General features: G+C 51.5%; 9 protein-coding genes across 9 annotated transcripts; 6 read left to right on the top strand and 3 right to left on the bottom strand.

Moving 5' to 3' along the window:
* Nucleotides 1–578: 578 nt before the first annotated feature.
* Nucleotides 579–1394, top strand: SMAC4_02066 (uncharacterized protein; the record flags this gene model as incomplete). Its single annotated transcript, XM_003350305.1, has 1 exon — nucleotides 579–1394. The coding sequence occupies one exon, from the start codon at nucleotides 579–581 to the stop codon at nucleotides 1392–1394; it is 816 nt and encodes a 271-aa protein (XP_003350353.1).
* Nucleotides 1395–2660: 1266 nt separating this feature from the next.
* On the top strand, nucleotides 2661–4162 carry SMAC4_02067 (uncharacterized protein; the record flags this gene model as incomplete). Its single annotated transcript, XM_003350306.2, has 2 exons — nucleotides 2661–2738; nucleotides 2858–4162. 2 exons carry the CDS (start codon nucleotides 2661–2663, stop codon nucleotides 3245–3247), a joined length of 468 nt encoding a protein of 155 aa, XP_003350354.2. The 3' UTR covers nucleotides 3248–4162.
* A 2950-nt stretch (nucleotides 4163–7112) lies between these two features.
* Nucleotides 7113–9770, top strand: SMAC4_02068 (uncharacterized protein; the record flags this gene model as incomplete). Its single annotated transcript, XM_003350307.2, has 4 exons — nucleotides 7113–7675; nucleotides 7740–8222; nucleotides 8338–8590; nucleotides 8647–9770. Exons 1-4 carry the CDS (start codon nucleotides 7511–7513, stop codon nucleotides 9768–9770), a joined length of 2025 nt encoding a protein of 674 aa, XP_003350355.1. The 5' UTR covers nucleotides 7113–7510.
* A 590-nt stretch (nucleotides 9771–10360) lies between these two features.
* SMAC4_02069 (uncharacterized protein) lies at nucleotides 10361–11337 on the top strand (the record flags this gene model as incomplete). The annotated part of the gene is made up of 1 exon (XM_003350308.2): nucleotides 10361–11337. The coding sequence occupies one exon, from the start codon at nucleotides 10361–10363 to the stop codon at nucleotides 11267–11269; it is 909 nt and encodes a 302-aa protein (XP_003350356.1). The 3' UTR covers nucleotides 11270–11337.
* A 527-nt stretch (nucleotides 11338–11864) lies between these two features.
* Nucleotides 11865–13985, top strand: SMAC4_02070 (uncharacterized protein; the record flags this gene model as incomplete). Its single annotated transcript, XM_003350309.2, has 3 exons — nucleotides 11865–13298; nucleotides 13352–13634; nucleotides 13716–13985. The coding sequence occupies 3 exons, from the start codon at nucleotides 11865–11867 to the stop codon at nucleotides 13799–13801; spliced, it is 1803 nt and encodes a 600-aa protein (XP_003350357.1). The 3' UTR covers nucleotides 13802–13985.
* A 240-nt stretch (nucleotides 13986–14225) lies between these two features.
* Nucleotides 14226–16489, bottom strand: SMAC4_02071 (uncharacterized protein). Its single transcript, XM_066089701.1, has 3 exons — nucleotides 15782–16489; nucleotides 14540–15711; nucleotides 14226–14449 (listed from the first exon to the last, which is right to left on the bottom strand). Exons 2-3 carry the CDS (start codon nucleotides 15401–15403, stop codon nucleotides 14288–14290), a joined length of 1026 nt encoding a protein of 341 aa, XP_065946965.1. The 5' UTR covers nucleotides 15404–15711; nucleotides 15782–16489; the 3' UTR covers nucleotides 14226–14287.
* Nucleotides 16490–16590: 101 nt separating this feature from the next.
* SMAC4_02072 (uncharacterized protein) lies at nucleotides 16591–18153 on the top strand (the record flags this gene model as incomplete). The annotated part of the gene is made up of 3 exons (XM_066089702.1): nucleotides 16591–17262; nucleotides 17321–17700; nucleotides 17765–18153. The coding sequence occupies exons 1-3, from the start codon at nucleotides 17222–17224 to the stop codon at nucleotides 18151–18153; spliced, it is 810 nt and encodes a 269-aa protein (XP_065946964.1). The 5' UTR covers nucleotides 16591–17221.
* A 183-nt stretch (nucleotides 18154–18336) lies between these two features.
* SMAC4_02073 (uncharacterized protein) lies at nucleotides 18337–19494 on the bottom strand. The gene is made up of 3 exons (XM_003350312.2): nucleotides 18815–19494; nucleotides 18632–18660; nucleotides 18337–18538 (listed from the first exon to the last, which is right to left on the bottom strand). The coding sequence occupies exons 1-3, from the start codon at nucleotides 19381–19383 to the stop codon at nucleotides 18477–18479; spliced, it is 660 nt and encodes a 219-aa protein (XP_003350360.2). The 5' UTR covers nucleotides 19384–19494; the 3' UTR covers nucleotides 18337–18476.
* Nucleotides 19495–22498: 3004 nt separating this feature from the next.
* SMAC4_02074 (uncharacterized protein) lies at nucleotides 22499–23808 on the bottom strand (the record flags this gene model as incomplete). Its single annotated transcript, XM_003350313.2, has 4 exons — nucleotides 22499–23050; nucleotides 23113–23522; nucleotides 23602–23630; nucleotides 23690–23808. The coding sequence occupies 4 exons, from the start codon at nucleotides 23806–23808 to the stop codon at nucleotides 22613–22615; spliced, it is 996 nt and encodes a 331-aa protein (XP_003350361.1). The 3' UTR covers nucleotides 22499–22612.
* Nucleotides 23809–26858: the final 3050 nt, after the last annotated feature.

Below are 26858 nucleotides of genomic sequence, written 5' to 3'. Positions count from 1 at the left end.
CTCTCGACGGCCACGACTCTGCGGCTTGCAACTGAGCAATCAGCACTCGACAAAAAGCGCCACCAGAACGCCCGGTGAAGAACTATCGGGAGAACTCCAGGACCTTTTTACATCTACTGCGAGACCTTTGCATGCATGCACTGCAGTTCTTTGTTATCAGTTGCTGCTTGCTGGGCCACAGAGATGCCTTGGGAATGGGGATGGCTCTTCCGAGTTTAACTGGTTTAAAGTTCTCTTTTGGCATATGTGATTGGGGCTGGATTGGGCTGGACAGACATTGAATAGGGCCGGGAGGGGGGTGTTGGTGGTGGCTTGGTATGCCTTGATGGAGATGTGGTGATGGTTGTTGCTCCGTTCCGCTGTTGATGTTGAAGTCACTGTGATAAATGGTGCGTTGAGGGTTTGGATATAAACCACAGATGACCTCGTTGTGAAGTTGAAGACGCTTCTGTTCTTTATCCAGCTTTGTATCATCTCTTCTTTCTCCTCGCAACATCCAGAAATCATCTCAACCCAACCTCAACTCAAGTCAACCTCCTCAACTCCGACAGTTCAAATTTCTCGACCACCAGTCCACCATGTCCACCACAACGGCCCCAACCAAATCAATCCTCTTCATCTCTGCCACAGGCGGCATCGCCCTCTCCACCCTGAAACGCTGCCTCGCCGCCTCATCCAGAGCAAGCCTAACCATCACCGTCCTGGCCCGTTTTCCCACCCGCCTCCAAGGCCTTCTCTCACCCACCGAGCTCGCCTCCCCTTCTTTGCGGATAATCGAAGGCAACGCCCACTCAACCTCAGACATCATCCCTGTCCTCACCCATCCCTCCAACCCAACCTCGCTAGTCGACATAATCGTCACCGGCATCGGCGCCAAGCCCGACATGAAGAATCTGACCGTCGACGACCCGAGCGTGTGCGAGAAGGGCGCCAAGGCGTTGATGGAGGCTTTGGGGAAGGTCCAGTCTACCCCAGGATCAAGTTCGGGACAGGAAAAGCCATACATAATAGCCATCTCCGCCGCCGGCGCCTCCACGCTTCACAGAGAATACCCGCTGGCACTCTACCCCGTGCACGCCCTGCTGCTGAAGGCAGCCATCAAGGACAAGCGGGCCATGGAGCGTGTTCTTATCGATAACAGTGACAAGTTGTTGGATGGGAAATGGACGGTCATCAGGCCGAGCATGTTGACGAATAAGCCGGAGATCGGGCTGGAGAAGGTCAGGGTCGCGACGGAGGATTTGAGGAAGAATCAGTTGGAGGGGGAGAAGGTCGTGGGGTATACGATTTCGAGAGAGGATGTGGGCAAGTGGATCTTTGAGAGGCTGGCGGTTGGTGGTGGTGATGAGGGGGTAAGGAAGTATTTGGGGAGGGCGGTGGTTTTGAGTTATTAGTGGATACTCGGAGGTGGAAAGAGGCGAGTGAGAGGTGGGTAAACTAGACTTTGGGATCTTGGAAGAAGTGGAGGGAGGTTGATGATTTTCGGGTCCGGATCGGGTGGGCCCATCGATTTCTGCGTGTCTACAAGTAGATACGTGGATCTGGGGTGAGGCGAGGGGTTTCTTTAGTTGTAGGTACCTTATATACGTTAATGTCTATTTGCAAATTTGTCCGGTTCACTTGTGTGCCTACCGACGTACTTACCCATCTGGCTGTTATGATTATAGATTGATCATGTCCGGAGATCCGAGCACGTTAACGTTGTGGCCTTTGGGTATTCTATCACCTGCCGTTCAACATGTAACAATACCATAGGTTTGCCGCAGGGCGGGTGATGGAACGTAGGCGTTCCCTATCATGTTCGCATGTGTGTGATCATTCGTTCCTGATCGGTCTTGACTGTCACAAGTATGACGTCGGAGATGGGTTACGCCTCTCGAACGAAATGAAGAGAACAGATCGGTATAATTGTCTCGTCCAGCATAGTGCAAGCTCAGAGAACTTAACTGAAGCGGGCTTGCTTTCCATGTAAGGGTGCAATCGGAGGTGTCGCCTGATGCGTGGGCAAGTGAGCTTTCCACGAAGCAAGACGGTAGGAGGATTGAGCAGAGAAGATTGGAAGTAAGAATTGGAAGTTCCTGCGTGGCAATCACAAATCTTACGTCGATGTTCTTGTCACATCGTGTTGAGTGATAAGAACAATAGTCGTGATGGGGGGACTCAGGCCAATCGCTACTATTGTTTTGTACCGGTCTTTCCTACCTTCCAGGTTAGCAAAGGTGAGAGCCGTATTGGATGGACTGTCCGTGTTTGGTTGATAGTTTTCTTACCAGTTCGAAGGCCTCTTTCCCTCCTTTGACTGATGGAAGCCAGAAATAACAGAGCTTGGAACATGCATAGCGTATGGAAGGCACGACACCAGAATGGAGGTCAAAAGAAAACACATGAGACCAACCGTTTCCCGAGGATTTCCTTTTCTCCCCTCTTCAACAACTTTTATCATTCAGCCCAGCCCCAAACCTCCCTCCTCCTTTGGGCACTCCAAGTGATGACATCCATATTTCCGTCCACTGACACCTGTGTCCTTGTTCTTTGGATAGCAAGGTATCCTGTCATTTTCTTTTTGTTACACTGTTGCCGTTGATCAGCGAGCGACACGCACAGCAGATTCCACCACAGACATTTTTGCCATTCGAACCAAGTCCCACGAACAGATCAAAATGTTCGACTGCTACTCAACGCTCGGGGTCAGCCCGTGTGCGGAAGAGAAGACCATCAAAGAAGCCTACGATCGACTGGTGAACGCACATCGTGAGATGGGTGGCAACAGCCCGGAGGCATCGAGATCCATTCAGAAGATATGGTACGGCTTGCTTTTGTCATTGGCAACACTTTTCTAATGTATGATATCTGTCAGATCGCCAACGCATACGAGCTCCTGATTGATCCTACCCGTCGCAGGGAGTACGATTTGAGTGTCAAGCAGCAGTATCTCGGCACGCAGGCGAGATTTGTCGAGGCGCAAAAAGAGATGCACAGAGTTGTGACCCACCGACCCCATGGACCTCATGATGCAATTCTTTGGGAGAGTCACGGAACTATGACTCAACTCGCTCAAACCATGACGCGCTTGGTGCGGGAGCTCAAGGCCATTCCGGATGAGGGTGAGCGAGAACGCCAGAAAGAGTTCGACTCTCTGCGCCGAAGGGTTGAATACCTCCAGGGTCATGTGACGCACGATGCCAATCGGATTCACGATCTGAGGAGCAAGCTTGAACAGGAGGAGAAGAAGGCGCGTAATGCGTGACCGACCAGAAAATCATAAGCTACATTCGAGTTGATCTATTGCGAAAGGCGCATGGCACTTTGGACCAGGGGCTCCAGTATTTCCGCGGTTTTGCGTCTCTGACTTTGGATGATACCGACACGGATGAATCTACCATCAGCGATGTAAGGCATGCCCAGGCCGCCAAGGGCAGGAAAGTGATGCAGGATGCTCAATAGATGGATGTTCCCGCGAGTGTTGGGCTAAATCTTGTCAAGTATTCAGAAGGAAACAAAACCGGGCCGACCGGTTCTGATGGCCATGATAGTGATTCGACCAAGGTAGGGTGAGGACCCTGACAGAATGTCACTGGTCTGAGCTGGTCGACAAGGCTTTGCACTTCCGCTTTGAGTTGTGCAGCTTGAGCAAGAAACGACAATGGGTGATTTGTGTTGGGTCATGATCTCGGATGTACCAGGCGGAAGACCGATCTCGTTCAGGGGTAAAGTAAACAAAGTTGGGTGAGACATGGCTCGTGTTAGCAGGGAGAAACAACCTTTGGTGGACATCATTGGGTTTATTCCTTTCAAGTACCTTCAGGTAGAAGGTCTATGGTATAGCGGAAAACCGATCAGTCTTTCCTTCGTCGTGCCTGAAAAGTGAAGACAACAATGCATGACCCAAGAACGGCAAAACGTTGCTTTTTTGAGCCCGGATCGATTTGGTTTTGTTGAGGCGTAGGAAGCGGATCGATCACGGCCTTTGTAACATGAGACTTGCCGTTGCCTGTCGTCAAAGTAACATCGGAAGACGGCGACAACACCCAAGACCGGGAGCGGATGCCGGGATGCCTGCCCTGCCATCGCGTCGGAGATATTTGAACAAGGGAGCATGGGAAAGCACATATCTTCAACTGAGAGAAGGAAGGGGAAAGAGTCCGAGTCATGTAGTTTTTTGTTTTTTTTTCGCACGTAAGATCGGAGCTTGGGGAAGGTGAACAAGCAAAACAAAGAAAATGTGATTGGTGCTAGGAAGGTTGGAAAACGCCCGGTGCGTGGAGACTGAAACTTGTCCAATTGATTTGTTGTGTTGGTGATGGTGAATTGGTGTTCAGGCGAAACGATGTCGACAAGGCAGGCCCTGTGATTCTGCGAGCGGCGGTGCAGATGCAGTACGACGCTGGAGCACAGCTGTAGCTTTGGAAGCTAAGACGGGTATTTGCATTGCAAAATACTCATAAAATCGTCCGTGCGCTCTGGCAAGACGGCATAGCTAGCGGTCAAAGGTGCCAAGTCCACATCCTCAATAACCGATATGGTCCAAGCGGTCGCAGTCGCTGAAATACCTACAAGTAGTTACCAACCTGAAATCTGCAAACTGCAGGTGTCGAAGGGAACCGGCATCTGTTCACGCGCGTCCACGAAAACCGATCAAGCCACCATCTCAGTTTCTCAGTCATCTCAGCTCTTCTTTGCTTTTCTTTCTCCAGTCAATGAAAGACAGCTGGAGATCTTTGGCTTGAAGAAAAGATCTGATGAACACCAACCAGTTCACCGGGCCGAGACTGGGGAAATAGCGGTACGTGATTGGCTGTGTGAGGAAGGTGAAAAAGGATTGATATCACCAACTGCTCGAGCTGCTGTGGTGGCTGCTAAGACTTTTAGGCCGTGAGTCTGATGCGAGGGTGGAGCGTTGTGATCACAAAGAACTAAGAACTAAATGGTGGGTATGGCTAACTATCGCAGGATGACACCTTTTGAGGCTCTAGTGAGCTCTAACGAGCCCTTGTGGACTCTAGTCAAGCCGGAATGCGACGGTGAGTCCCCGATGACGGTGTTGAAGATGGGAATCCTATCACTTGGACCCAGTTGACCAACTCTTCACCAACACTTTCCCAATTTTTCACCAACACATGTTTCTAGTCCTTGACCTAGACGAAAATTTACTTTGGACAAGAGGGAGGCTCGAGACATCCAATTGCGGCTCGGCGGCTTCGTGGCTCAGAATGAGACCCTACCTAGGGTAGTGGACCTGGGTCAGTGGGTCATGGGCATGGGGGCCAAGACTATCACTAACTCCAAAGCCTCAAAGCCTCAAGCCTCGAAAGATGTGGAGTTTTACGGTGAGAGCGATGTTCCTGTGCGCCCTACTAATAACTATGTGATCAGCGATATGACTGGCGAGACTTGCTAGTAATTCCTCCAGTGGCTTATGGTGGCCCTCTGAGTGCAAAATAAGTGTGCATTTGGGACTGTTTGACGCGAGATATCTGACCAACCTGTCAGCGAACTTTCACTGTGCTTTTGGTGGTCAACAGACTTTCCTTGCAAGGCTCGGCATACGGCGCGGTAAATAGCGAGTTGAACTAGGCTAGGTTTGACGATATCTTGACAATTTTTTGCCTTTTGAGGATAGGAGAACGATGAAGGTGAGGGACCTGGCGGCCGCCAATGCTCAGGAAGGAAGGTGAGGGAGGTGAGGAACTGCTGGGCTGGACTGGTGATAATGCGCATCAGGAACACCCACACACCAGGGCCACCTGACACTGGACTAAATCACGGTGCGCGAACGGAAACCAATGCAAAACTGAGGATTCAGCAGCAGCATCTTCTTGTCACCAACCGATACCACAGTCAAGTCAGATAAGTCAATCATCCGATGGATGAACGATGAGATGGACACCGCTAAGCCCAGTCCCAGGCAGTTTCCAGATCTGTCCCCAAGCCGAATTCAACAACCGAACCAAGAATCAAGAAGCAAGATGCGATTTGCAATTTTTTTTTATTTTTTATTTTTTCGATTTTCCATGCTGTGCAATCCAATACGATGCGTCTTGCCGGCGACCAAGGGCTCGGGCAGGGCAAAGGCAGGGCAGGGCAGTGCGAGATCGGGGTTATGCTGTGATCAACTTACAGGGTCCGGCTGGCATGGGGACCCAAAACAACAAAAGATCATAGATCATGCCTCTTCCCGTCATGTTCGTTCCAGTTGCCTTCCTCCGCCTGATCGCCTCGCTGCAGAGTGCGGCAGAGATTGGGGTCGTGGATGTGGTCATGAGATCTAGCTGTAAGGCTATGACCCAGGATGGATTCCGAGTAGGGCAGGATCTTGCAGAGACGCAGAGTTGCACTCAGTCACCGGGGATGATGGAAGACCACTCATTCAACTCTTAGTTCAAACAAACGCGAAAGGTCACAAAAAGCTTTTCAGCCGCACCGTCATTTACATTTTTCCTATTTTCTTTTCCCCTGGATCTGAACCCCTGTTTGTTCCCCATGGAACCAGTGAGCCCAGTGGCTACGAATGGCAAAGGGGGAGGCGCTTACCATTACACCTCCACTGCACGATCACTGCACTTGCTTGCATCCGGCTCGCGTCTAGCTTGCTTTCTCACGGTGTGCAGAGATACCTGTCTACACACCGTGGGACCGGCAAGCTACAGGTCAGATGAACGGAGATGGCTGATGGATCGCCGTTCGCGGTGATATCGAAGGACGAAGATAGGGGGGGTTTTAGCGTATCGTGTTTATTCCATTCATCATGGTCATCCTATCTAGTGGTATGGTTGACTCCGTCCCTGCGTTCGCCCCGCGGGGATAGGCGTTTGTGACACTCCTGACACTCTAGTCCGAGAGAACTAATACTGAGCCTCCAAGATCGGATCAGTGGGTGATAGGAACAGAGACGCGGCTTCGACACTCGAGATGTAGGTTACGACAAGTGGCGCAACTAGGCATTGGATGCGCTGCCTTTGTTTGCTTGGGGGTAAGTCACTAATTCTGGGTCAGATCCAGACGGTCGGGACCAACACGATGAGCGGATAGGATAGAGGAAGGAAGGATGTGGAAGTTTTCGTATTAGCGGTCTGGCCATCTCATGTCTTGTGGTTTGTTGGTTTTGGAAACCATTTAGAAAGGCTAATAATATTGATAGAGGATTGAACTAGATTCTATCCTGGGACTCTTGGCCGTCAGGGTTCTAGGCTGTGGAGAGAGACATCGACATGGCACAGTTGGTAGCAGGGTTCTCATCGATGAAGGATTGAGGAGGTGGAGATTTCCTCCCAACCTAGGCAGAAGTGGCTATCTTCCTGCTCAGAAAGGACGATGGAGTTGGGGATATGGGTTGGCACATAAAGGGGCATGGTTCCTCACCTCGAGGGATGGTGTATTCTCCGGATTTTTCAAGACAAATAATATCTCGCCATAGAGCACGACATCCTCCCTTGCTCTTTTCTACAGACATCCTGATTGATGCCTGCACCTCTTTCCGATTTTCATACCGGCAACTACCCTCGACGTCATCATGAGAGTCGCTGTCATCGGAGGCGGTCCTTCCGGACTTGTTACTCTCAAGTATCTCCTTACCGCCCATCAGTTTCTCGGAGGTGAACCCATCGAGGCTCACCTCTTCGAAGGCGATGACGCCGTGGGCGGAACCTTTTACACCAGGACCTATGAAGATGCTGAGGTATTTCCGCTCCTTCCTTCCCCGATATGGCGACCCAGACAGACACTGACCATTCTTTCCTCAGCTGGTCTCATCAACTCAACTCACCACCTTTTCCGACTTCCGATGCTCAAAGACCGATGGAGACTTCATGTCCGCCAGGCGATATGTCCAATATCTCAACGAGTACTGCGCACATTTCAACCTGTGGCCACACATCCATCTCGACACACAAGTCGACTCCGTGACAAGGACACTCAAGGGGAAACATGTCGTCACTTATACCTCCAAGACAACAGGAGAGACGTCGGAGTGGGAATGTGATGCCATCGCCGTCTGCTCCGGCCTTCACGTCACTCCTCACATCCCTGACATCCCGGGTATCGAACACGTTCCCGTCAAGATGCACTCCTCTCAGTTCAAGGAAAAGAAGCAGTTCGGCATCGACAAGACAGTGATGATTCTCGGCAGTGGTGAGACGGGTTCGGATCTCTCCTGGATGGCAGTCACTTCACAAACCAAGCGAGTCGTCATGTGTCACCGAAGTGGTTTCCACTTTGCGCCCAAGGTTAGTCTACCTAGTTTAGTAGTGCCCCTGAGTAAAACAAACAATGGCTATTCAGCGCCACTTTGCATACCATTGAACAAAGAAAGCTGACCAAGGAGCAAACAACCCAAAACAGAGAAACCTCAGCCCTGTCCTTTTCCCCATTTTGGGTCGCAAGTCCAGCGGTGAACTAACCGTACCATTGGACAATGCGCGCGCAAGCTTGTTCGACACAGCTTACGTCCATCCCTTGCTTCGGAACCACACGGCGCTCTGGACGTTTTACAACATTTATGTACGGACGTTCCTGTGGCTTAACACGGGCACCCCGGAGGGATTGGATCAAGTAGTTGGAGAACCGGATTCGCACAAGAATCATGTTAGCCGAAGTATGTCCCTCTTTTGTCCTTTGCTCACCACCATCGTATTGCTAACACAACAACAGTCTTCTTCAACAAATCATCCAACGCAGCCCCCTACATATCCTACCCCTACAAACACCTCCAACCCACCACCACGCCCCCTTCGCTCCTCTCCCGGGTGCGTTCCGCCCTCATCGGCTCAACCCTCAAAGACACAGGTGGTCGCTACATCGATCTAGCCCCCTGGCCGCAATCCATTTCTTCCTCGGGGATCGTCACCTTCCAAAATAACCACCGGCCGGAATGGGAGCGCATGCGGCAGCAGACCGTCAAGCCCGACATAGTCATTTTCTGCACGGGGTATAACCAGGAATATCCGTTTTTCACTGAGCACAACTCCTCGGTGACAGAAAAGCACGGTAAGGCGGCCCGCAAGTATGCTGTTGAACACAAGGAACGAGACGTCCGCGGTATTTGGAACAGGAACGATCCTTCGGTTGGGTACATTGGCTTTTTGAGACCTAGTCTGGGAGCTATCCCGCCGTTGGCGGAGATGCAGGCTCAGCTGTGGATTTTACAGCTTGTTGCTCCTCATCAGATTCCGAGGGCATTGGAACAGAAGGATGAGAAGCATTACCGGTTGCATCATCCGGCTGATAGTCGAGTCAAGTACGGGATTGACCATGAGAGCTATGTTTACCAACTAGGGCTGGATATGGATTCTGCTATGGGCTTTTTTGAAGTCTTGAAGAGAGGACTGTGGGAGAGGGTATGGAAAGGGGGTGATATAAAGGGGTGGAGGCTGCCGATTGTTTGGGCGTTAGGAGCGAATTATAATGTCAAGTTTAGGACGAAAGGGCCTTGGAGGTGGGATGGGACAGAAGGTGGACATGGAGCGGAGGAGGTGATGGAGACGGAGCTGTGGACTATGATTAAACGGAGGAGATGGTTTTGGGAACATTTTTGCTTGAGTTTGTTGCCGATGATGATCTTTGGGCCCGTCAGTTTGTTGGTGTGGGTTTATGCTTGGGTTGTTGGGGTGGTGTTTGGGGTTGATTTGACGAGGCAGGGGAAGGAAGGGATGAAGGGGATTGGGATGGGGTCGAGAAAGGTGTTGGGGAATGGAAATGTCAATGGCAACGGCAACGGCAATGGGGTTGAAAGAGGGTGGATGAGGGAGAAGATGGCTTTGCAGTCGGAATTGTAATGGAAGAAGAGGAGGTGGGCGAGGGGTCCAGATAGTCAAAAATGGAGTCTGGTGGTAAGGGAACGACGTTCAGGATTACTTGCCTGGTTTATGAACAAAGGACTTGCACATATCGATACGAGGTATCACTAGAAGAACAGAAGGTGGGAATAAACTGCCATTCGAGGTCTCAACATGGTTATGAGAAGTATCAGCACTTTCGGGTGACACTTTCGTTTGGCGGTCCATCAAACGTTTGGCAACAGGAACATATCTTCCACGTCTGATCGAGTGGTGTAGCGTTCATCTGTTGTTGTTCAATGCTGGGATATCATCGAGGGAATAGTGGGGCCGTGAGTATAATATGCTATTCGTCCTTGACGATTTGGAGTCCATGACGGTTGGACGAACACCTTGGCGTCAAGCTGACATCATAGAAGGGGGTTCTCTAACGGACAGCGAAGACATGGGAAGTCACGATACTTTACCGTTCAATCTTCAGAACATCAAAGCACACGAAGAAATCACTTACCCGTCTCTCGACACCACAGTAAATGCTCTCCCGCAGCCTCCGCCTCTCAGCGAGCATCATCAGACGAATCGTATCCAACATGGCGAGCAGAACACCCGGCACCTCGCTCTCAGCGACTTCCCAAGCGCAGCCCCAAGGCAAGCCGCACTCCATCAACGAGTACACCTCGGTCAAGAAGCCACCGCATCTCGACCGTCTCACCTCCGTCACCCACCAAGAAGCTACCGTCGAGTCGGTAACCATCGACGTAGAAGACGGTCCCGACGGTTTCGTTCCCGGGTTCTTGCACATGCCACCCAACTTCACCTCGGCCGCCGCTTCCCAAGAACACCACCGCACAGCCGCCATCCTTCTCTCCGGAGCCGGCGGCGGCGTCACCGGCCCGTCGTCCATCTACCTCTCCCTGGCCTGCAAGCTAGCCACCTTATCCTCGGGCATCCCAACTCTCAGACTCGACTACCGCTACCCCGCCCGCAGCAAGTACTGCGTCGCCGACGTGTACGCCGGCATGAAGTACCTGCAGGATTTATACGGTCTCGACCGGTTCGTGCTAATCGGGTGGTCCTTCGGGGGCGCGCCCGTGTTTACGGTGGGAGGCGCTGATCAGCGCGTTGTCGGGTGCGCGACGGTAGCCAGCCAGACGGCGGAGACGGAGGGGATTCGCAAGTTGCCGCCGAGACCCGTGTTGTTGCTTCATGGCACCGGGGATAGGACGTTAAGCTATGCTTGTTCGGAACGGTTGTATGCCATGTATGGCGACAAGGGAAGTAGGCAGCTGGAGCTGTTTGATGGGGATAGTCATGCGTTGACGGGGAATGCGGCGACGGCGGAGGGCATGCTTTGTGAGTTTATTGCGAAGTGTGCGGGCGTGGAGGTGGATGATGGGTTGAGGAGGGAGGTGGTTGAAGCTGAGTTGGTGGGCGATGGGGAGAGGGACGAGTTGATGCGCAGGGGAGGGGATCTTCGCGGACCGGAGAGGAGGGAGTGAGTTGGTTTTTGTGTGTCTCGAGATGGTTCCTGTAATTGTATAATTCGGCCCAAGTTCCTAATGTGAAGGCATCGTGAATGTTAATGTCCAAGTGTGTGCAGTGTTGATGTTTGGCGCCGGGAATACGATTGCCCCCAAGTCCCGAGGATTTGACCCGCCAAGCCGCTGACGATGCGGGGAAGAGGAGCCTGTGACCCGCCTGTGAGGGCCCTGAGGGGAGCCTGAAGAAGCGCAGCCGCGGGTGCAGATCCCCACCCTTAACCGCCGACTACACCGTGGGAGGAATAGACTTAATTATTGAACCCTACGGCAACCAAACCACCACACCCGGGACGCTCCCCGAACCCCTCGCGGCACATGGATCGCCGGAGCCGCCATGACGCCCTTCAACACCGACCATCACCGGGTCACCGGGGCTTCTGGGAACGGGGAGAATCACGATAAAGAGTCCACCATGGACGCCCCCGGTTTGCAGCCATGATAAATATTGGATCTGGACCATCAAGACCATCACCACCCTTCTCATCTTCATCCTATTATACTTTCTTTGTTCTAGTTCTTTCAGTCTAATTCTCATATCATATACCCTCATACCATGTCATCATCAGAAGAAAACGTCGACGTCCTCATCTGTGGCTCCGGCTCAGCCGGTCTCTGCGCCGCCGTCTGGCTCGCCCGCTTCGGCATCAACTACAAGATCCTTGAGCGCCGCGATGGTCCTCTCAAGATTGGTCAGGCCGATGGTGTCCAGACCCGTACCGTTGAGATCTTCGACAGCTTTGGCATCGGCGAGGACATGCTAAGGGAAGCCTATCATGTGCTCGAACTAGCGTTTTGGGCGCAAAACATCGAAGGAGGAAACAAGGACAACATCAAGAGGACACGCTATGCCCCTGACAAGGAAACCGAGATCAGCCACCAGCCACACGTCATCCTTAACCAAGCCCGTCTCAACGAGTTGATGATGAGCCAGCTCGGTTCCCAACCGCCTATCCAGTACAGCACCGAAGTCAAGGGGGTCCAAGTCGATGAGTCCGCCGACATCACCGACCTTGACTCTTATCCTGTCCACGTCGACGCCGTCACAACAGCCGACGGCGTCTCCAAGACCTATCACGCCAAGTACGTGCTCGGCTGCGACGGCGCCCATTCCGTCATCCGCAAGTCTCTCGGGTTCAAGATGGTCGGCGACAGCACCGACGCCGTCTGGGGCGTCATGGACATCTACCCGCTCACCAACTTCCCCGACATCCGCAAAAAGGCCGCCATCAACTCGTCCGTCGGCAACCTGCTCATCATCCCGCGTGAGGGCGACGCCATGGTGCGCTTCTACATTGAGCTTCCCGCGGGCACCAACGCCAAGAACGTGACTTTGGAAGACCTGCAGAACCACGCCAAGCTCATCTTCCGCCCTTACGAGATGGAGTTTGCCGACACCTTCTGGTGGTCCGCCTACGCGATCGGCCAGCGAAGAGCCGATTACTTCCACAAGAACCACCGCGTTTTCCTCACGGGCGACGCCTGCCACACCCACTCGCCCAAGGCCGGGCAGGGCATGAACGTCAGCTTGCAAGATGGTCATAACATTGGCTGGAAGCTGGGCATGATTCTCAAGGGACTCGGCAAGCCCAAGCCGCTGCTGGAGTCGTATGTCATTGAAAGGGAGAAGACGGCCACGGAGCTGATTGAGTTTGATAGAGCGTTCACCAAGCTGTTTAGTTCCAAGTATAGGGAGGAGCACGGTATCAGCCAGGAACAGTTTGCTGAGAAGTTTGTCCAGGCGGGGAGGTACACGGCCGGTCAGGCGATTCAATATGATGCTTCGGGCGTGGTGGAGATTGGGGAGAAGGATAAGGAGCTTGTGAGGAACGTCACGGTTGGTATGAGGTTCCCGACTGCGCAGGTGGTCAGGTTCTGTGATGCCAAGGCTATGCAGCTGGTGAAGGGTTTGCCCGCCAATGGACAGTGGTACTTGGTTGTGTTTGCGGGAGATATTTTGCAGGAGGAGAGCAAGGCAAGACTGGAAAAGGTAGGTCATTTGCAGTCTTAACTTGGCCATATTCATGACTAACACCGTTCTAGGTCTCTCAAGCCCTCGACAACGTCGCCAAACGCTTCACTCCCGCTGGTGCCTCTCCAGATAGCATCATTGATCGCGTGCTCGTCATTTCCGGTGACAGGACAAAGGTTGAGCAGGATCGAATTCCAGAGTTCTTCACTCCTGTAACAGGAAAGTGGCAGCAGAAGAATCTGTTCAAGGTGTATGCGGACGATGAGAGCTACAACTCCGGACATGGCCACGCTTATGAGGCCTATGGCGTTGATCCAGCAAAGGGAGCGTTGGTCATTGTCAGGCCGGATCATTGTGAGTTTTGCTTTACCCAGAAAGATAACGCTCGCTTGGTTTCTGTCTTTGGACTATACACTAACAAGGATATCACAACAGACATAGCAAAGGTCTCTGCATTGGATGACGGCATTGAGCAGTCGACACAAAAGTTCTTTGGGGGCTTCTTGTCGCCAATAGCTTGATTCCGTATAATTGTTAGGCAGGGGAGGATGTAGGATATAGACAGAAAGTAGCAGGAGCACGGAGTTGAGGTTCAACACTTGGGTTGGGGTATCAAAGTATTTTTTTAAAATCATTCACCTAGTTAATCTAAAAGAGCACTGGTAGTCTAGTAATACAGATAGATATCAGAATTTCAATATAAAATAAGTACAAAGCAGAACGAGTGTATAAAAGAGAGACCCAAGGTAGAGTCAAAACCATCATCATCAATCCTAGCAGCCGGTTAACGAACGTAAAGGCTGGGGTTGGTGTTGGTTTTGGTGGTGTTGGTGTGTTAAAACAAAACAAGAAAATGTTGAACAGGGGAAAGGAAAGGAAGGGAAAGAAAGGAAAGAGAAGCAACATTTCGAGATTTAGTTTCCTTCTTCCCTTCTTCCCCCTTTTCCGATAAGGACAATCCATCCATCCATCCATTCCTTCCTTTCCGAACGAAGCAGCAGCCTAGCCTAGCACTTATTCATGGTAATAGCCACGTTAAACTTCTCGCCAAAGAAGACCTGTCCAGCAACGCGGTTCCTGTCGCCCATCCACGTGAAGCAAGCGCCCGAGAGGAAGTAAGCGGCCTGGGCGATGGCGCCGTAGGATTGGAGTTCGATTTCGTGCTCGTTCTGTCATTCATCGTCATCCAGTTAGTTCCCAACTCCTAATCAATCACCCTTTAAAACAAAAAAGAAGGGAAGAAGAGAGAGAAAATTCACATCATTACAAACAAAAATCGCCGCCTCCCCAATGCAGCTCACCCGCACACACCACCCCTGACCCTTTTTCTTCGTACCCTGGATCTTCGGCTTGCCCTTGAGCGTGTACAAGTAATGCTCGCCGTCCTGGACTTTGGCCAGATCCGCCGGGATGCGCGGCTTGCCGCAGTAGTGCGTCCTGTACGTGTACGGCCCGTTGTACTTGGCTTGGTCCCGGTCGGGCGTGGCGCCGTTGTAGTCTTCTGCTACGGGCGAGGGGTTGCGGCTGTCGAGGACCGGGGTTGGTGTGTTTGGGTTACGGGGCCCGTGGGGGTTTTGAGGGGGGAGGGGATAGAGAGAGGGGTCCGGGAGGGTGAGGTTGTATGGGTTGAAGCCGGGGTAGGGCAGCGATGGGAGCGTGGAGAGGTCGTCTTCGATTTCGGTGTCATCGCTTGATAAAGAGGAAGAGGAGGAGCGGACGGCTTTTAGAGGAGTGGATGTTTCGCGAGGGTAGAAGGCGGAGGCGAAACGGGCTTCGAGGTTGGGGTCGGCGCGAGCGCGGGCGCCAGCTTCTTCTAAGCGTTTGATGAGATCGGCGTCTTGTTCGAGGTTGTAAGGGGCCTGGTGTGAGTGATGGGGGTTAGTCTTTGTATACAGGAGACGGATGAAAAGAGGGAAGGAGAGGTAAGGTGAGGTGAGGTAAGGTGAGGGAAGAGAGGGTGATAATGGAAGTGGAAAAAGATGGCTGTGGAAGAGGAAGATTGTTGCGGCGGTAGCCATGAAGAGAGGAGTAGAGTGAATGAGAGGACGAGAAAGAAAAAGACGTACAGCTGTAGCGGTCGCCAGCAAGGCCGTGAGAGGCAGCAAGAACTGGGAGATATGCATCTCGTGTTGGTTTTCTTTTCGTCGAGTTCGAAATTCGAACTGACTGTGGTTGGTTGCTTGTAAAGAGAGTGGTTGATATCTGTCGCGAGATAAATACGAGTGTATGGACTTGAGTGAAAAAGAGGAAAAGCAAGAACAGTATCGTCGTTAGATCAGGGTGGTCAGACAAGGGGTGTCTTTTTATATCTCTTTCGAATCTTATTGTTCGAACCCGAGGACTCATTCACTTATCCACCAAGTACACTGATGACTCTCGCTCCGGTGTCGAGAGATATTCCCTTCATTATCAAGGGATGTCTACATAACTCCTGACCAATTTTAGCCCCTTCGATCCGAGCGAGTATCGTGGTCATGGTCAAAGACAAAGAAATATCTAACCTCGTGGTTGCCGGTGATGAAGCCACCGAGGAAGGTAAACAAAGCGCTTCAGGGGTTCAACGGTTCTGAATAGGGCTGAATAGGCTCTTTGATGTCGATTGTTTTTCGAGAATGGGTGATGCGTGGAACTCGCTTTCGTGAGCACCCGTGGGGCGGAGTGAGTGGATGATTCTATGTTGTTGTGTGATTTCCCCGAGTTCCTGGTGCCCTTGTACCCTGGGACTCGTGGACAATGTTTCGCTTGATGTGTGTTCAAGACCCAAGAGCATTGATGGGGACTTGGCGGAGGGAAGGGGGCATGGAATATCAGCAGTTCAGCACTTGGGACCATCTTTCAGTTCTTTCCAGGCCTCCGGATGGAATGTGAGATGTAAAATGAGGACCATATCGGTCGTTATCCGGGCCCCATGAGAGTCGACACGGGTCTTGGCTCCGGTGTTTGGCCGAGCAGCCCGGGGTAAAAAGAAGGGACAATGACCAAGATGCAGAAAAAGCGGATAGAGTCCAGTTCATCGGTGATGGTCTTCGGATAATGACTGGCGGTTAGCTTCGATATAAAACTCGGATCAGCCAAGTTGAACATGATGTTGTTGGCTGGCGATGGCGAGCATCATGATCCCTACTCGAAACGCTGAATAGGATATTGAATAGCCGGCAACTCCCGAGCTTCCTTGCGTCTGCAGTTTGCTTGACTGTCTGGACCCTGGGCCCTGAATTGGTTGTCAAGGGATATTTTCAGTCTTTTTGTCTTTCTTTTCATTTTCCATTTGCACTTTTCTCTTACCTTCATCATCTCTCTCATTTTTCTCCCAGGGTTTTCCCATAAAATCTGGCAAAGTCAAACAAACCCTTTCTGTTCCCGCTTTCTAACAAGCATATACCAGATTTGACTGGCCCAACATCCACCAGTGTCCCTTGCACTCCGTCGGATCTGATGCTTCGCGAAACCTGTGAAGCCGTGAGAACACAGAGCGCCGGTTTGCTCCGACCTCTAGCGATATCTACAATACAGCTTCTTCGATGTCGAAGTCATTGGTTCTCAGTCAATTCCACTTCACCTGCGGGTAAGACGGACTTTCCGACCATCCAGAAAATAGTCGAAGTGCTCAATCGGACATGCCATTGTCCAGTTGTGGTGTGGCAGGGATTACGCCCAGGGATGTGAGGTTCCTGACGATCAAATCGTGCGCTGGAACGGATCCGGTAACACGCCCGCCCAGCCTTCCGCTTTTAGCGGGTGCTAGCGGGTGATGGTTGTACCCCATTCCACCACAACGTCATCGAGACTGTTCTTTCTCTCCGTTGGTTGTCGGTAACATCACTCAGCTGATGCACGATGCGATGGAAAAACGAAAAGTCTCCGACAGTGAATATTTAATCTGGAAACTTCAATCGCACAAAAGAACTGGCTGTATTTGTTGACGGACAAGACCGAACAAAATGGCGACCACCACAGACCACCCCAAGATAACGCTCTACTGGTATGCCCATCTAACGCCCACCTTTGTTTGATAACCCACTAACAATTTTTGCTAACAGGCTCAATGACTCCCGCGCGCAACGCATGGTCTGGCTTCTCGAGGAGCTCGGCGTCCCCTACGACGTCAAGATCTTCCATCGCGGGAAGGACATGCTCGCGCCCGCCGAGCTTCAACAAATCCATCCGCTAGGCAAATCGCCCGTCGTCACCATCCAACCTACTGAGCCCGGCGCCAAGGAGATTGTCCTGGCCGAGAGTCCCTTCATCGCGCAGTACTTGTGCGACCATTTTGGGAAAGATCTGATACCCAAGAAGTACAATGATGGACAGGAAGGAAAGCTGGGCGGCGAGACGGAGGAGTGGATGAGATATCAGCATTTGCTGTATTATTCTGAGGGAAGCTTGATGCCGCCGTTGTTGGTGGCGCTGATTCTTTCTGGTGAGTCTCTATTTCTTCACCCATCCTTCCAATGTGGAAAAGGGAAGTTCTAACAAAGGGGCAGTCATCTCGGGCCCTAAAATCCCCTTCTTCATCCGCCCCATCACCTCCACCGTCGCCGGCAAGGTGCACAACTCCTTCGTCGTCCCTAACATCGAGAAGCACTGCGCCTTTCTCCAGCAGCAACTGGAGACATCACCCAAGGGTGGCAACTATCTGTGCGGTGACAGGTTGACGGCGGCGGATATTCTGGTGAGCTATCCGCTGCTGAACTTGCCCAGAGTGGAAGCGCTCGGAGGGGAGAGTCAGAAGGGGAAATTGAAGGAGAAGTTTCCCAAGCTGTTTGAGTATGTCGCGAGACTGGAGGAACATGAGGGGTATAAGAGGGCCGACAAGAAGATTGGGGATTTGGAGGCTAAGGAGAAGGGGACATCAGAGGGACTGGATTGGTAGTCGGGGTAGTAGTCATTCTCGTCCGGAGTCTCACCGGGAGACGGGATGAGGGACCGGGAATAAGTTCGTCTCGGAGGACCGGATATGTGGGACCGCTCGGTAAGGAAGTTCCCGGACCTAACACTCAACCTGATGTGGGTACATTGAAGCGAAGATGCCCTCCCATCTTCAAAGTTCAACCTCTCAAAATATCGCCTTTTGCCCACGAAACGAAGTCTTCTTCACCACCGTCTCCATTTTCCAATCCGACTGTAACCCGTTCTTGGTAATCTTGGCCAGCCTCACGGCCCAAACAAAGTCATGTGTCTGGCTGCCACCCCACGTCATCTGCCTCGTTCTTTCCCTCTTGACCTCCGGACCACCCCCAACGGTAAGCGGCATTTCCCTGTTGTCAAGAAGCATTTGCGTTAGCGCATCGTCTCCATGCATGCATTTGACCATGTTTTGCTTGTACCTAGGCCCGCCAGGCAAGCATTACCTCCAAGTGCAGCGCATCCAGGCGCAGTCCTTCCCAGAAATTGGGAAGCAGTCACCATTAGAAGGTGCAGGACTCAGCCCGGGACCCGGAACCGGAACCAGAATCGAACTTGACTCGGCTCGAACTTTCGAACTCTCGAGCTCTTTTTGACTGCCGTCGGATTTCCAAAGAAAATGAACTTACACCGTAACCTCCGCAAACACCCCCTTCTCGCTCGTCTCCCGTTTCCTCTTCCTCCCTCCCCCCCTCGCCACCATAATGCCCGTAACCATGTACACCTCCCACCTCCCACCCAGTTTCTTATTCTTCGCAATCCACCGCTTCACATCATCCCTCTCAATGCACCTCTGCACATAACTCCTCGTCGGCTGCACTATGTATCTCTCCAACCGATCAAATTCCCAGTAATTGCCCACGCTCTTGCTAAACGCCGCTCCCACGCCAACGCCCAATTCAGCGCCGGGGATGACGGCCCCGGCGAGGGGAGCGCTGGCTTTGAGTTTTACTGTGGATTTTTGCGTGAGGGATTGGTCCCAGGAAAAGTCTTCTATCAGTGTCGGGCCCCAGATTTCCATGGTGGCCGGTGGGAAGGGCTCGAAGCCATCGGCGTTGATGATCTGGTCGAGGCGGTTGAGGGAGGGGATGAGATGGCCTAGGGAAGGGGCGGGGGAGGAAGGACTGCCGGAGCGCATGCTTTCGAGAGAAGGAGGTGGGAAGTGAGTGTCTCGGAGGGGGAACCAGCATTTTTCCATGGTGAAAGACTTGGAAGAGATGTTGGTGTCGACAGTATGTGATGAAGTCAGTAGGTGATGAAGCTACTAGTGATGCTGACAATGACAATGATGATATTGAGACTTGAGATATGGCACATAAGAACTCACCATGAACATTGGGCGAGACATTGGATATATACACACGAAGACAAGGCTAAACATCATGGACATGGTCGCCATCATCCTGAAACTCACCCTGGTGGCCAGCCCAGGTCTTCAGAGCCACCCAAAATAGGCGCGCTAGTAGCGGAGATCTGAAAGCCAATGGTGTTGAACTTCAGGGGTCATAGCCGCCAGGGGGAACATCGCTGATTGGGGGTATCCAAACACTCGGTACCAGCGTTACATCCACCACCCGCCCGTCTCTCTTCTCGACACTTTTCACTTCACTTGCCTTTTCTTCACCCACTTGCTTTCCCGAGGTTTTCACATCTTTTTAGGATCGGTCAATTTGCAATGTCTGCAAAGCACCTTCCCCCCAAACATCCATCGTGATGGTCCTTAAGGTCGGCGTACAAATTGTTAATAAACACGAAATGAGGTCGAGTTCTGAGGGTGGCTGATGCCAAGGTCCTGTCCTGGGTAAGCAAGACAATTGGTGATAGTATCGCATTGAAATCTAGAACCATATATATATCTCCGCCAGCGACACCCTCAATATTGATAATCAGCCCAATCTCACTGGTTGTGTATCAACCTACGGGGGGCTCATGGCATTGTCGTCAGAGTCTGAGGGTGATAATGAGATTCAGAATAGTCGGAAAAATTTGTATCTTGAAACTGAATGCCGACTATCTATTTCTTCGCTGGAAATACATGCGCTGTATTGGCTTAAACACCCCAGCAGAATACCGCGGTCAAGTTCCCATTCCGTTCCCCAGGATCACCAGAGCTAAGACCTGTATTGTCTGCGCAGTCCGAGTTGAGATGTAGATCTCAAGTCTAGTACGGAACTTCCTCGGTCTTCTTCTTCGACTTCTTTCTTCTGGGCTATCGCTTTCCTCTCATTCGAAATGATGAAAGCCCGAAAGCCGGATCAATGGCCGCCAGAGTCGCGTGACCATTTGCCATTCAATGGTCTCTGGCTCAACATTTCCGGGCTCACACTTCTCCCAAACCTCATCATCGAAACATGTTTCAATGATTTTGCGTAAGGGCTGCAACTCTGCGGGGAGGTATCTAAGGATGCCGGTGTCCAACGAGTGGCAGAGATTCGACTGTCCCGTCCTAGTCACCTTGCCATTTTCAAAATATCCGGGGTGCTGCCTGTTTAACTCTGCCATGGGCATCTCAAGCCAGATCTGCAGAAGCAAGACCCCGAACGCTTTGATTTCGGGCAATTTTGATCCTCCAAAGACTGCCCATCAAAACGAGAAGTCAGAGCGGTTATATCGTTTTCCGTGTCAGCGGGTGCCGATATCATCGGTGAGCTGTGTAAGATAGTGCGCAAGCCGTTCACTGGGTTACGCTCGAAAATAAACTCAATGGTATCTTCAGTCCACGGCCTTGGCATCATGCTCGTTTTGTAAAATCTATTAAAGGCTTTCAAAAGGACCAAGGACAACATGAAGGTCCTCTTCACAAAATCGGGAGTGTATTTTAAGGCTTCGGTGGGTGGCTTCTTCGGCCGCGTGAAGAATTGGCCAAGAGTTATGGTCCCGGTATGGCCCCTATCGAGTATCTCGTTTCTCTTGGCATCGGCGAGTAGACCTCGAAGTTTTCGCAACACGAATCGGCGACTCCGATGTCTGTTCGATTGATTTGGGAGAGTGAAGAAGTCAGTTTCATTTGTGTCAGCGATGCGCTGTTCCCGCTTCATAAAACTATAAGCTCTGTTATGCCGTCAGCACAAGTTCAATAGAACAGGGTCCTTACATTTAAAAGCGCTTACACGTCGCAGATAATCCTGATGTCAATAAGTCGCCATTTCCATCGGTATCCGTGCTTGTTATCTTGCCTGGGAATGCAGTCACAAAAGGCAAGACGAAATTCAGAGGCGAGATCATCGTCCCATTTCTCCTCGTGATTCAGACAAAGTCTGGGGGTTCGATGCTTGGAGGTTTCCAACCCGAAATGGCCCTGGAAGGTGGAGAGCATATATCTAAAGATCCGAATATGTATCTCTTTGTCAACTTGGTCAAACCCGTTAAACTCGACACCGTAGCTGTCGTTCCAGGCTGGTGTCCCGCACGGCGATGAATCGGCTGACATCTTTTGCTCGTTGAGGATAGAGCCCGATGTCTGAACCGTCTGAACGAGGTTGGGTCGATTGTTGAGATTGATCAAATGACAATGACCTAGAGGTCTGGAAAGAGTTATCAGTGGAGAAAAAATGTCTGTCCGCCGAGCTTTTGGTTACTATTCGTTCTGTAGCAACAGCTGCCAACCGCCCATCCCGCCCAAAGGTACAACAGGAATTGGGTATGATGAATAGTTGAAGCTTACAGTTCTGGCACACGCTCTAGGTTGGATATGTTGACCGTGAAAGGCGAATCCAACTAACTCCTGCGACGAGAGTTTGACGATGAAACCCTCAAGACGTGATGTAGATCGAAGAGGTTCACTTGATGTGACAGTAACCGTGTCCTGAGAGGACCTTGAAAGTGATGCCAGTATGTTTGTGTTTGTTCTGGTAATCGTTGATGGTTCAGGTCTCCAAAAGATGAGCAAGTGATTGTAATTGGGGAGTGATTGGATAGTATTGTACCGGAGAGAGATTGAACGGAAGACTGCGAAGAGCCAACGAGCAAGAGGGAGAATGCCTCGCAAAGTCTGCAAGAACAGAGCGGGCAACATCGCACAAGGCCGGTTACGACTTCCCTTTAACGAGGTCGTCAGGGTCGAAGACAAGCTCGGTAATTGCGATCACGCCCAAGTTCGAATGCAAGGGCAAGGGTAGTATGGACGTTGTGACTTCGCGTGAAAGGCGTTCACGACCAGCTTTCCTTCCTCTCACATGGATGGAGGTGTGGATAAGTGTTTTAGCGCCTTAAGACAAGCGCTCCTTCCCGCACACGTCCCCTTCTTTCACTTCACGGAAAATGACACAAGGCATTAGCACCAGCGATGTCAAACAACAGGCACAAGAATCTGTGGCCGATACTTGGTGATGATATTAGGTAATCATACTTGGTATGGATACTGACGTGTGTTCTAGGAAGTTCCGGCGCCAACACCCTTTAGGAAAAAGAGAAAACATCACCCCCTCTCAATCCGTCTCCTCCGTGTCCTCTTCCGATGCCTCCTTAGGGATCGGTCTCAACTCCCTCAGCGGAATGGCGAATCGCGGTGTCAAAAACGACATAGGGACAGCAACGGCCAGTTCCCAGCATGTCCGGCCAAGGATGATAAGCTGCTGTGTGGTTCCGTTCGTGATGCCAATAGCATCGAGGATGATCGGCGTATAGAAACTGAGTAGAGCGTTGCCCGACCATTGGCCGAAGACCCCGATGATAGCAGCGATGGCGAAGCGCTTCCTCATTGGCGCATCCCGGAAGATATCCCCAAAAATGAATGGGCTCTTGAGCCTTTGTTCTTCAGCGAGCGTGATGGAAATTTGATCGTGTTCTATCCGTGCAAACTTTTGGCCATTGGTCCCTTCATTGTGGTACTTCATCATGATGCTCCATGCCTCCCCATGGCGGTCCTTGGACGTGAGCCACCGAGGTGACTCGGGGCAAAACTGGAGGAAACCCAACTGCAACACACTCGGCACGATTTGCTGGGTAGCCTCCAGGACCAGTCACCGGCGATGTTCGAGGCGGCGTAGGTTGTTGCGGCGGCCAGGATTGCACCAAGAGACCACGTGGCATTGAAAAGAGAGATTAACGTCGGTTGGTCTTTGGGATGGGTCGGCTCTGCGAGTAGAGCAGAGCTGTTAACCAGCGAGAACGGGATCCCAAACCCCAGCAGCCACCGCGAGGCGAGGAACATCGAAGTGTTTGTGGAAAAGGCCTGCATGGCCGCACCACCACAGAGCATCAGCAAAAATATGCGCATGATTTCCCTGCGCCCGTATCGTTGGCTTATCCAAGCAATGAATAGAGTGGCACAAATTCCCCCGAGGGAGTACATGGCCGTCAGGAGGCCGAGTGCACCCATTTCTGGGTTACCGAAGACTGTCCAAAATGTTGGTTAGCCGATGTTCCATGACGTTGGGACTCTCAGGATCTGCAGTGGAATGGAAGAAAATCATACAAGCTTTCCAAGCTGGCAGGGCTTGGACGCTGTTCATCAAAGCCGAATCCATTCCCGAGGCCCATTCTGCTGCGTAGCAGCAAAAAACAACACGACGTAAAGGCACTGGAGGTTGGGCTTGCGATACCATGGAATGATATCGCTCTTGGCGAGTGTCGTGAGGGGCACGTCGGCCTCGGATACGGTCGCGGTGTCCTTGGGAGCCATGGTCGCAGAAGATGAGCTGCCGAAAGGCTGGGGAGTCGGATGAGGGGGATAATAATGTTACCGAGTAAAAAAGAAGAAGAGGAATCAAGCAGCGAGCAGCACAGGTTTTAAAGAACTGCTTTGATGGGTCTGGTTCTGGTTCTTTGACAGAGATGGGAGGAACTACCGCTGTTGCTGCTGGTTCTTTGGAAGGAATTGAAGGGATTGAAGGAAAGAACCAAAAGAACTGGCAAGAGTTATACCCTCGTCCAGTGACTGAACGTGGCTGGTCAGGTTGCGTGAAAATAAATGCAATGCCTGCATACCAGGCGGATAAGGAAGTCCGTTGCATTTATGTCCATTTCTCACATGCTAATAAAAGAAGCCCCTCGACCAAATGTTGTTGAAATGTTATTGCATGCATAAGAGGGGTTCAATTGCGCACGCTGTTCTTTTTCCCAACGCAAATATACATACCGATGATAGGGGAAAAGGTAGCTATCCCGGACAAGACTTGTATTGAGGTATTCTGAGTGGCAAATGCTGATGATGATTCTGAGAAGAGGAAGCTCTGGAAGCCAGGCCATGCCTAAAGTTAGATACTGGGAAGGCAATTGTCAGACTCGGACAACAGAGGTTCTGCCCACTGGTTGTGAAGAATAGGACCTCCAATAACGGAGCAGGCTACTCTACATGGCTGCAGGGGCTTCCTGTAACAACCGGAAACACTCGCAAAGTTAGATGATACAATAAAAACTTTCAAGATCTCCGGCGACCACGTATATCGCTCTTGGTGACCTCCATGTCACATTATCCACAAAGGATCTGCTGGAGACCGGAATCTCTCAGAAAGCTTTCGTTCGGTTGGTGATTTCCATAGCACCCAAGTCCGACTGTCCGAGTGCAGCCGGAAGGTAAGAGCAAAGTGCAGAGTGAAAGTTGCAGCTTCACCATGTAAAGGACGTTCCCCGTTAGGTGTTCATTCCCAAAACAAGGTGTGGATGTTTTAGCGCATTAAGGGCCGAAGTGGAGTTAGTCGGCGCGGCCCGGTCCTGACCGGTTGGGAGCGGGCGGACTTAATTTCCCCTCCGATGGACAAGTTCCCAGTCGAAGGGTTCGCAACAAAAAAAGAAACATGTCACGGTCGGTATGCGTTCAAGCGTCTATTCCATTTCTCCAAGCCAGCTCCTAACCCGGGAGAATCTCTCTCTTGCTATTGGAATTTACTGGCAGCGCTTCATCGCTAGGATCCAGACCTCGCACTTCTTTTCATGAACTTGCACGAGAAAGGCATGGCGCCAGACCCTCTGGCAACAGCACACTGATGGCGGTGGCGCCGCTGACAACCTTACGGGGTTTTTACGGAGTAGAGGGGTGGAGGTTGGCCATGGCCACGACATTGAGAGGGTTACGATGGACTTGGACAGGCTAGTTCACCGTGCAAGGAGACGGGAGGAGGCCTTGCGGGAGGACGAGAGCGAGAGCGAGAGCGGAGAGGAGTGATTTTGTCATTTCTTTTATCTTTTCCTTTGTGCTACAGGTTCCGTCATATACTGGCGGCTCGCTCACTGGGCGATTCGATTATAAGTGTTGGGCCGCGTTTACGCTATGGGCAACACATGATTTACACTGGCAATAAGCCTCGGTTTGCCCTCGGATTAATGGTTTTGGTAGACAGTTAGGGCATTGCTCTTAATTTTGTATTCTAGACTCACCGGTGCGGTACGTCTCATGCCCTACGGGAGGCGGAAGTAGACGTTAAAAATAACAACAACAACAACAACAACAACAACAACAACAACAACAACAACAACAACAACAACAACAACAACAACAACAACAAAGCCAGCTCCTAACCGTCTTCTGCGTAGATTGGAGAATCCCTGAATAACTCTGTCCAACATGTTTCTAGTTGCACAAGGTAAAGCCCCTACTGATGTTTTGTGACGGTTTTTTGTTTTTTTTGGGGGGTTTTTTTTGGCCAAAGCGAGGGGTATTGAACTTCCAATCTTCGATTTTACCCGAACACCACTTCACCGGCTTACTTGTCCCACTGCCGGAATGTTAATGGCATCTGCCATTCATCAGGACGGCACCGCCTCATGCTTGGCGGTTGCATATTTTACAGCCAGTTGTTCCGACATGGAACTTGTGTCGTTCAAACTCGGATTCCGGAATAATCGTTGCAATCAACGGAGTATTGGAGATACCTATCCATGCCACCTCTCTCTGTCCAGCACTATGTTTCGCTCATGTTTATATCCACGTGCATAGCCTACCTACGAAGTCATTGGGTTTGAAATACGGTAGGCACTGAACGATGTCCAGAAGCCCCGACTCAATATCTTCAATAATGCTCTTTTCTGTTAAGCATGCCACTATGCTGATTAGTAGTCTGCGGTGAATCAAGGTATGGATGGATTCTATAAAGCAAAACCAAGTCTTCAATCAAGACCATAAAGAAAATCGCAAAAAAAAAAAAAAAATAGGTGCGACGGTCCAACACATTTCTAATTCGTGACCATGGGGTCGGAGGTGCGAGACATAAGCCAATACTCCCGGAAGCCCACAGCGACACGAATTAATTGCTACGGGCCCCAAAGCCGTCCCTACGGGGGGCCGATGAGGACATCTCTCCCTGGGAGGTGATGTAGCTTGCTACCACAAGGTATACCAGTGTGTCTACTTTGCGGTGGTGTTGTGTCTGAGCTTCCTCGAAGGACCGGTGAGTCTGGCAAGACATTGGCAACCTTTGGGAATCGAACCCACGAGCTCGCGCAGTGAGAACAGAATGGGGCGACCCCAACCGCTGCACCATGTGGCCGCCGCTGGATGTTGTGGTGATTGTTGGGCTGGGAAAGTGCACCTATAAACCCATCAGGGAGGGGTCGGGGCAGGTTTGGGGCCTGTTGGCGGTCCGGGAGGAGATGGGATGAAGGGATTCCTCCGGCTGGCAGCAAGGAGTGGCGGGAAGTGCGCATGTCGGCCGGTGGTGGGAGAAGGCCCGGGCAAGGAGTCGGGAGTGGGCTAGTGTGCAGTGTCAGGCAAAAACGAGAAAACACCTGGGCGAC

Source organism: Sordaria macrospora, chromosome 4, assembly GCF_033870435.1.
Source record: "Sordaria macrospora chromosome 4, complete sequence".
NCBI lineage: Eukaryota > Fungi > Ascomycota > Sordariomycetes > Sordariales > Sordariaceae > Sordaria > Sordaria macrospora.
This window is presented reverse-complemented; position numbering and strand designations above follow the sequence as displayed.